At 37.2% G+C, this 9,665-nt stretch overlaps 1 protein-coding gene across 4 annotated transcripts; it reads left to right on the top strand.

The window, feature by feature from the left end:
- The first annotated feature begins 672 nt into the window (after positions 1–672).
- Positions 673–9,514, top strand: LOC113733847 (uncharacterized). Of its 4 annotated transcripts, none has more exons than XM_072081627.1 (14): positions 673–895; positions 1,117–1,229; positions 1,564–1,660; positions 1,755–1,879; positions 2,306–2,846; positions 2,946–3,131; positions 4,299–4,592; positions 4,904–5,056; positions 5,469–5,623; positions 6,137–6,242; positions 6,344–7,252; positions 8,181–8,262; positions 8,554–8,969; positions 9,168–9,384. In XM_072081627.1, the coding sequence occupies exons 1-13, from the start codon at positions 791–793 to the stop codon at positions 8,946–8,948; spliced, it is 3,261 nt and encodes a 1,086-aa protein (XP_071937728.1). In that variant the 5' UTR covers positions 673–790; the 3' UTR covers positions 8,949–8,969; positions 9,168–9,384. The 4 variants fall into 4 exon arrangements, with proteins under 4 accessions (XP_071937728.1, XP_027115848.2, XP_071937729.1 ...); XM_027260047.2 differs by having other exon boundaries at positions 674–895; positions 8,554–8,910; positions 9,168–9,514; XM_072081628.1 differs by lacking the exons at positions 673–895; positions 1,117–1,229 and adding an exon at positions 1,233–1,356 and having other exon boundaries at positions 8,554–8,910; positions 9,168–9,514.
- Positions 9,515–9,665: the final 151 nt, after the last annotated feature.

Below are 9,665 nucleotides of genomic sequence, written 5' to 3'. Positions count from 1 at the left end.
ATGGAGGTTCGTAAACACCATGTCTGCTTAAAAGCTTAACTACGACACTTTTGACGCAAAAATATAATGTACGCTAGAATCAATACCGGTTCGTGCAAATCCCAAATTAAATCTATTAATTTATTTACTTGTCCAAGTTGTTGCAAAACGGTCTCTAAATTTTTTGTTTTATTGAACGTGCATGCATGAGCATGAATCAAGTGAGGGTGGTGGACGAGGAGCCATGTTTTTACCAACTGTTGGGACTCAATGCATAAAGCTGGAGGAGGACATCAAAGAGCTAAGGAAAATGAAGACGTCCTCAAAATCACGAGTTTGTAATTGGTATGCAAATAAGAGGATCTGCAATAATCGACTTGGAGGCGCTTACAAGGCCAGCCTCCTTAAATTATAATAACGGAGTGAAATTACGGCAAACAAACAAGAGTAGAGTAGGCCAATGTTCGAATGTGACATCACAGCTTATTTATTTATTCCTTTATTTATGGAGAAAAAAAGAGAGTCCCAAAAAAAAAAAAGAAAAAGAAAAAGTCGGGTTTGGAATATGGATGGTTTGTCCGTGGGAAAAAGGAAACAGCCCCTTCAACTCCGTCTTCGTCTTCTCTCATGTTTGTATCTCGAGTCGAGTCGAGTCTCCTTAAATTAATTAAAGACTATAAAAAATAAACAAAATCACTCCTCCCCCCAAATTCAGAGCTCATATTTTTCTCTCGAACCTGAGAGTCCTCCGCCACTAACCGATTGAATTTGTCGTAAGTAATCCATCTTTAGCTTTGAAGCTCCAAAAGAAATGGTGAAGGTACGAATGAACACGGCCGATGTGGCCGCCGAGGTCAAGTGCATGCGCCGACTAATCGGCATGCGGTGTTCCAATGTCTATGACCTCTCCCCCAAGGTACCTGCTTCTTCTTCTTCTTCTTCTTCTTCTTTTCTCTCCAAATTTTGCACCTTAATTGGAGTGTTGATTGCTTTAGGAGCTGATTATTTCTAATATAATTGAGTGAGTGATTGTGTTTTTCAAAAAATTCTTGTGATGATTTTGCTGAAGATTTGAGTGTGCGTATCTGCAGTTTTATTTATTTATTTATTTATTATAACGAATGTTGTGTGTGGCAGACGTATGTGTTTAAGCTGATGAATAGCAGCGGAGTAACAGAATCAGGGGAGAGTGAGAAGGTGTTGTTGTTGATGGAAAGCGGAGTCAGATTGCATACCACTGCTTATCTTAGGTAACAAACCAATTCCTTTCTATCTCTTAATGTTTCATTTGTTTCTTTTGCTGTTGCTGTGATAGGAATAAAAATGCACAGTGAAGGTTGAAGATTATATTCAATATGCAATGTTCAAATGGTGCAGGTTGGGTTCAGTTAAACTAAGTTCTAAGTATTTCGTTCGTCTGTGCTTGAGTCTGGCTGAGTTGCTTCACCGCTGCTCGATATTTTGCATAATATGATATAAAGGAACTAAAATAAACACGAGGCCAAAGATCAAAGCTTGATTAGCAAACGTTGTGCAGTGTTCGTTCCCAACTTTAGTTATTTGTTGCTGGTAATGATTTTCTAGGGACAAAAGCAATACGCCATCAGGATTTACGCTAAAATTGAGGAAGCATATAAGGACCAGGAGGCTTGAAGATGTACGGCAACTTGGTTATGATAGGGTATGGATTTAAATTTGTAAAAATTCTCTTTTGGGGTCTTTTTGGATTTTGTTTGGCTTTTGTTATTGATCATGAGCTTTTGCTCCGTGCTTAGATTGTTCTATTCCAATTTGGACTTGGTGCCAATGCGCACTATGTAATATTGGAACTCTATGCCCAAGGAAATATTCTCCTTACAGATTCTCAGTTCATGGTCATGACACTTCTGCGATCACACAGGTACCCAGTTCTATTGTTTTCTTTCCCTGCTGCACTTCTTTTCTCCTGATGTTGAATCTTTGTACATGTTGTTGACCTTTTATATTTAATTTTGTATGCCTACAAGTACTTGCCTTTTTATTTGATCAATTCGTTTGTGCATTCCTCTCCTTGTTCGTGATTATGAAAAATATATTTGAGTTTCAATCAAGTCAAACAGAAAGGATCTTTCTTGCAAACAATAATTTTCTAACTAAGAATTAATTCTGGCTTTTTGATGTGCTTTTGAACATCTAGAGTTATTAATCTAATGACTAGCTTTCAATTGGAGGCAGTGCTTTTTAAGCTGTCTTTTCTCACAAAACATTTATGTCAAATTCAGTTCTATTGTAGTTTTCTTGTCTTTATTTTAGGACAATTAAGTAATAACAACTTAGGCTATTACAGAGATGATGATAAAGGTTTAGCAATCATGTCGCGCCATCGCTATCCGGTTGAAGTATGTCGAATTTTTGAACGGACTAGCACTGAAAAGCTGCAGGCAGCCCTAACACGTTCAATGGAACCTGCTGGAACTGAATCTGTGGATGGGAGTGAACAGGTAAACAATGCTTCTGATGTATGCCAAGGGATGGAGAGTGACCGCAAAGTGGCAAATTGTAGGGAGTCTAACAAGAAGGTTAATGATGGAGCTCGTTCCAAGCATCCTACCTTAAAGGTTGTTCTTGGCGAGGCTTTGGGCTATGGACCAGCATTGTTGGAACATATTATTCTAGACGCTGGTCTTATACCGAATACAAAAGTTGCTAAGAATTTCAAATTAGAAGATGATACTCTACAGCTGCTGGTGGGTGCTGTTTCCAAGTTTGAAGATTGGCTAGAGGACATTATATCAGGTGATAAAATCCCTGAAGGTTTCATATTGATGCAGCAAAAGAATACGGGGAAGAGGGACGTCACCTTTTCAACTACAGGAAGTTCTGGACAGGTTTTTTCCTTTTCCCATTATGAAATATATATATATATATATATATTTGTTTGTTGTTCTTGTATGGAAATCCCGATGGTATAATTTACTTTATTACAGATTTACGATGAATTCTGCCCTTTGTTGCTGAACCAATTCAAGTTGAGGGATTGCAAAAGTTTTGAGACCTTTGATGCTGCATTAGATGAATTCTACAGTAAAATAGAAAGTCAGCGTGTTGAACAACAGCAAAAAGCTAAAGAGAGCTCTGCAATGCAGAAGCTGACCAAGATCCGTAATGATCAGGTTTTTTTTTTTTTTTTTTTTTTAATTTTTACTGCATTTTGGAGCATAAGCTTTCTTTAATCCACTACAAAGTGTTTTTTCATGTCATGGGAAACATGTCAATATGAATCCCAAAGTGAGGGTTGCTCATTAAAGTTTATTCATTTTATGTTGTGCTGGCACCCTAATTTATTTCACAATGCCCATAAGGTGGAGTTTTTTAAACATAAGAGGTGAAGTAGTAGACTCTTTTATTACTGTCAACTTTTGCATATCAGCTAAAAACGGAATGAAGTGAATGAAAGAAAGGGCAGATAAGCAATGAATAAAATCTCTTTACCTGATAAAACTGAAAGCTACCAGAATTTGTGATTGTTGTGGTATTTAATGAATTTTGGCTTGTACCATGTGATTTTTGGGAAGTGTCTATACTTGCTCTAGGTTTGTTATGTAATATGTGATTTTTGGGAAGTGTCTACTCTAGGTTTGTTACTTATTACCACCTGTGCACCTCAAAACATTGTGGTATTGAGTGAGTTTTTGTGTTTGGTGTGTGACTTGGAAAATATCTGTGGATGTGTTAAGTTTGATCCTATGCACCTCATCTAAAGCTGGAGATAGTTCCCCATTGATACCTGCGTTTAAGGTTGGGGGATTTTAAAATTTCCTAGATGTGAAAGAGTTTATTTGGTAGTTTCCTTCCTTTTTTGGCAGTTCTTGTGCACCAAGTAATCTGTTATTGTGAAGGGGAAATGACTAAATGTTCTTCTGATTAGACTTGGTTGATACTATTTGATTAGTTTTGGCTGGTTGTATTGATCTTCTTGTTTATTACCATACCTGATCTTTTTTGGTGACCATGGTTCGATGCAAATGTGTAGTAGGGTTGGTTAGGCAGCTGCAATTTGTAATTGGTTCGTCTAAGATTTTATTTTATTGTTTTTTCAGTTTGGTAATTGGCTGTTCTCTGTTAATACAACTTGATTTTTGACAATGAATAACCAAAGATAGTATAAGAAATCTAGACAAGAGGCAAAAGTTCTTACTACGACCTGACACTTTTTCTGCGGTTACTTCTTTCTTTAGTTATATATGGATTGAGAATCCACAATAGTGCTAATAGTTGTTCAAAGTTTTTGAGTTGAATCTGACCTTGTTGCCTGTAATTTTCAAATGAATATTCTGCAGGAAAATCGGGTACTTTCATTGAAGAAAGAAGTTGAACATTGCATTAAAATGGCAGAGCTTATAGAATATAACTTGGAAGATGTTGATGCAGCCATATTAGCTGTCCGTGTTGCTCTTGCAAATGGTATGAGTTGGGAGGATCTGGCTCACATGGTGAAAGAGGAGAAAAAATCTGGAAACCCTGTAGCCAGCGTCATTGATAAGCTCCATCTAGAAAGAAATTGCATGACATTGCTGCTCAGTAACAATCTTGATGAAATGGATGATGATGAAAAGACACAACCTGTGGACAAGGTATGGCTTCAGCTTCTAATATTTAGCTGTTACTCTTTTTTACTTGTTATGTGGGAGACATAAGATCATTTTTCCTTAAAGAATAGTATTGAATCATGATCACTTAAGAAAATCAATAGTTATCAGCTGTATGAAAATCTGTTACTGCTCAAGTGATTGAGTCTCATTCTTTTGGGTACCATAGTCTTCAGATTTGATAGTCGATAGAACAATTAAAGGAAAATGGTAAATGGTAAAGGACAGGAAAATCAAAAGTAGAAATTATTGCCCAAATGGAACTAATAATGCATGCCCCCAACCTCCCTATCTAGGTAGAAGTTGATCTGGCACTCTCAGCCCATGCAAATGCTCGGAGGTGGTATGATATGAAGAAGAGGCAAGAGAGCAAACAGGAAAAAACTGTAACTGCTCATGAAAAAGCTTTTAAGGCTGCTGAGAGAAAGACTCGCCTTCAGCTTTCTCAGGTAGAGGAATCTCTAAATGATTTAACTTTTTCATAGCAAATTTGTGCTGTAAAACTTCCTAGTAAGTTTCTACCCTTTGCCTTGGTCCTTTGTTGTTCTAAGTTATGCATCTTTTGATGATCAATATTCACATTGTGTTGCATAATTTATATTAAAGCTGCTGATATCTTGTTACTTTATTGTATCTCACTCGTCTAGCATTGATTTTAGTTATTATTCTCTGTGTTTGGGTAAGCTGTGACTACTTTGATTGCATCTGGAACAACATGTGGATTTTTGAGATAAATTGGGAATATATGTAGATTATGTTGATACCTGTTGACAACATATCAAGCCTTTTGTCTGAATGAATATATTGGGTTATGTGGTACCTATTTAGAAGAGTCTAATTCTTTCCTTCTTCTATTTGCAGGAAAAAACTGTTGCAGCAATTACACATATGCGCAAGGTTCACTGGTTTGAGAAGTTTAATTGGTTCATTAGCAGTGAAAATTATCTTATTATTAGTGGGCGGGATGCCCAACAAAATGAGTTGATAGTAAAGCGCTACATGTCTAAAGGAGACCTGTAAGTAAATCTCACCTTACATTAAGTTAGCTAACCGAACTTTTAGTTTGCTCATGTCATACCAAATAAATAACCATTTGAGATCATTGCCATGATTGCTATTCAGTAGAGTTACTTTTCATCTTTTACCGGTAACATTGGCCTGTTTAATGTGTTTTTATGGTCCAACAAAGCTTTTCTTATTCCTTAGTAAAGTGCAGTCCCCAATGGGTTTCTTTATTGGACAGACATAATACATGTGATACAGATGATTTTCTTTCTTGCAAATTTTACTTTGACACTATCAAGAATTATTTTTAATTTGCATTTGCTTTTATTAGTTTAAAAGGTTTTTTTTTGTGTGTTTTTTCTTTGTGGTTTTTTGGGAGGAGGGGGGAGGGGCACAAGTTTTTACACCTTTCCATGTTGGTTAATGTTTGAGATTTTCCCACCTTGAGACCTTTTGAGGTTACTCCCATTTCCTTTTCTGCATTCTGATACAAGTTCCTTGGATTTGGATGATTAATGAGATAGGTATGTACATGCGGATCTTCACGGAGCTTCCAGTACTGTGATCAAGAACCACAAGCCTGAATATCCTGTACCCCCGCTCACTTTGAACCAAGCAGGATGTTTCACCGTGAGTGGTCTATTCTCATCTGTCTATCTACTGATTGTTCTGTGAATATTCATTTGTCTCTATAGATTTGATGATAACTTTGCAGCATATGAGTGATGCAGGTTTGCCACAGCCAAGCATGGGACTCAAAGATAGTTACAAGTGCTTGGTGGGTCTATCCTCACCAGGTCAGTAAAACTGCTCCTACTGGGGAATATCTGACAGCTGGAAGTTTCATGATCCGTGGAAAGAAGAATTTTCTTCCTCCTCACCCTCTCATTATGGGCTTTGGAGTGTTATTTCGCTTAGATGAAAGTTCTTTGGGGGCTCACTTAAATGAAAGGAGAGTAAGAGGTGAAGAAGAAGAGATAAATGACGTTGAACAAAGCGAGTCTTTTGGAGAAATCTCTGAATCCGAGTCAGAGAAAGCAGTCTCTGATGAAAAGCTTGCTTCCAAATTGCAGAGCATTCCGGTTTCATCAGAAGACAAATTAATGCTAGTGGACATACCTTCTGCAGCTAACTCTAGTGATGGGATTAATGTATTGGGTGATCATGCTGATAGCAATTTGCATAACAATTTTCTTAATAATAATGATGCTGTATCTGTATCTGCCGAGAATTCCTTTCCTTCTGTCTCACCGCAGCTGGAGGATCTTATTGATAGAGCTCTTGAGCTTGGATCTGCAAAAATTTATGGTGGTACTCAAACTACTTCTGTGGAATCAGTGGATGAGCATGATCATAAAGCAACAGAAGCAACAGGGAGAGACAAACCATATATATCTAAAGCACAAAGAAAGATACTCAAGAAAGGACAAAAAGATACTATTGGTACAACCATAAATAATGGAAAAGGAGAGGCTGAGGGAAATCATAATTCTGCAAGACAACTTGAGAAAAATGTTGAAACTTCAAAGATCAGTGGTGGAAAGATCAGCCGAGGGCAGAGGAGTAAGCTTAAGAAGATGAAGGAAAAGTATGCCGACCAGGATGAGGAGGAGCGGAGCATCAGAATGGCTTTATTGGCCGTAAGTAGTGAGAATATAACAGTTATACTTAGTTTTCTTTCAAAACCATTTCTTTCTCAGAATTGTTTTTCTGCTTACAAAATTTTTGTGCAATATCAATTACTTGGTATCAGGGAACTTTTGCCAAGTAATTAAGAGGTTAAAAACATGAGGATGATAAGCATAGTGACTTGGTTCTTGATTGCCAATAGAGATGCAGATATGGGCATGAGCACACTTGTAAATAAGCATTTACGTGACAAGGGGCAGAATAATGGACTTCAATGTCAACAATTCTTTGCTCTTAAAAGCTCATAGAATAGCTTAATAAACCAGCCATAGTTTCTAAAATAGGTGTCAGAGAAGAGGATAAACTATTGTGAAAACTGTAATCTTCCTTGTTTAGACTTCACTGATGTGTTCTGATATGAGAAAACCAATAAAATCATACCAAGAATCTTTTCTTTTGCTGTAAGCATGAAGTGATAATAATTATTGGACCTAATGTGGTAAAGATTTGATAATGGATGCTATCACTCTGCCAGCAGTACGCTGTTTGTCAATTGGGTTTTCTTTTTAGTCTTTAATGGGTCTGCTATTCAAGCTACTTCAGTATTTGACAGCACTATCTTAACCGATGATATTCCCCTTCTTCTGCAACTTGCTCGCTGTTTTATGGTCACTATTATTCATTTCACTTGCTTCACTTTTTGGTATGCCTCTCATGATTTGAAAAAAAAAAAAAAAGGAGGCAAAATAGAAAATTCTTGATCACAGCCATGAAATCATGATCCTTGGTTGACGTCAGATGCAACTTCCTGGGTAGAGATCTCAGCATCCTGATATGATATTTTTCTTTTCATTACAGCTCGTAAAGAAACGGTGTAATATTTCTCTTTCATGATAAAATTTCAGTTACAGAAATGATGACCATCTCTTGAAATTTCAGGCTTCTGGGAAGGTGCACAAAAATAATGAAGTTGTACATGATAAAGAGACCACAATGAGTACTGAAGAAATACCTGTTACTGGTACGTGATTCGAAGATGAGGTGACCAAAGACATTAATTATCTCAATTGTCTTTATTTGTTGTATGGTTTTTCCCAACATGGACCTTCAAATAATTAATCCTTACCTTCATTTGTATGGAAGATAGGAAACATGACAAGTTTGTAAAGCATAGATGGGACTATTATTTTGATGGGTGTTAATTAAGTGCTGTGAGCCTGTGTGCAATATGCATATGCTGATTTCCTAATCCTTTGGTTTTGGAGAATGCTGTGTCACTAATCCTTTGGTTCCGGTATTGGCTTGTTTGCAGGTTTTGAAAATGCTCCAAGGGTGTGTTTTAAATGTAAAAAGCCAGGTCATTTATCCCGGGACTGTCGTGAATACCCTGATGGTGTACAGAGTACTCCAGATGGTTTGGAGGAAAAGTCTCGTGCGAATTTGAACTATGCTGCTAACACTGTGGACAGGATAACGATGGAGGAAGATGATATTCATGAAATAGGGGAAGAAGAGAAAGGGAAACTAATTGATGTGGACTACTTGACTGGAAATCCAATGCCAAATGATGTTCTGTTGTATGCTGTTCCTGTCTGTGGTCCATATAGTGCTCTGCAGTCGTACAAATATCGTGTGAAGTTGGTTCCTGGACCAGTAAAGAAAGGAAAAGGTGCTGCTTTTTTAACTAAAAAGTGTTGTTGTCCTTGAATCAGGCCTTAGCACTTGCTAGTTAAGTATTTCCTGCCCAGGCTGAACACGTTTTTTGTCGAGTCTTTTCTCTCGTATATCAACTATTTTCATTCTTATATGCAGCAAGTACTAGTGAATCAGTTTTGACTTTGTGTAGGCACTGATCTTGGTAGTTGCTTAAAGTTAATGGAGTTAGATATTCTGGAGGAAAATTGATTTTCTTGTGTTTCTCTGCAGCTGCAAAAACAGCCATGAATTTGTTTAGTCACATGCCTGAGGCAATAAACAGAGAGAAGGAATTGATGAAGGCATGCACAGAACCTGAGCTTGTTGCTGCAATCATTGGTAACGTAAAAGTGACAGCTGCAGGGCTAACTCAAATGCGGCAGAAGCAAAAGAAAAGCAAGAAATCTAGTAAAGCACAAAGTTAGGTTTGTATGATATTTTGCCCAAATTAGTCTCAAGTCTTCCTGTCAATATTGTAGGACACCACTTTGCTTTGTCAACCCTTGGCTGCTCCTCGTGGCAATGTAAGAGGTATAAATTGAGCTTGATGAGTATCCGCAAAAGATCTGTTTGGCGAATGTTTATTTCTCTCCGTGAACTCTTCAATATGCTCTTGCTACATTTTATTATTTCGGAACTGAAGCTTGCCAAATGATTTGAACTGATGGAGAATTTTATTTTCCATCAACCTATACATCTGTATTTTCTTTCGTTTTTTTTTTTCTTTAA

This window comes from Coffea arabica, chromosome 3c (genome assembly GCF_036785885.1).
Source record: "Coffea arabica cultivar ET-39 chromosome 3c, Coffea Arabica ET-39 HiFi, whole genome shotgun sequence".
NCBI classification, from domain to species: Eukaryota; Viridiplantae; Streptophyta; class Magnoliopsida; order Gentianales; family Rubiaceae; genus Coffea; species Coffea arabica.
This window is presented reverse-complemented; position numbering and strand designations above follow the sequence as displayed.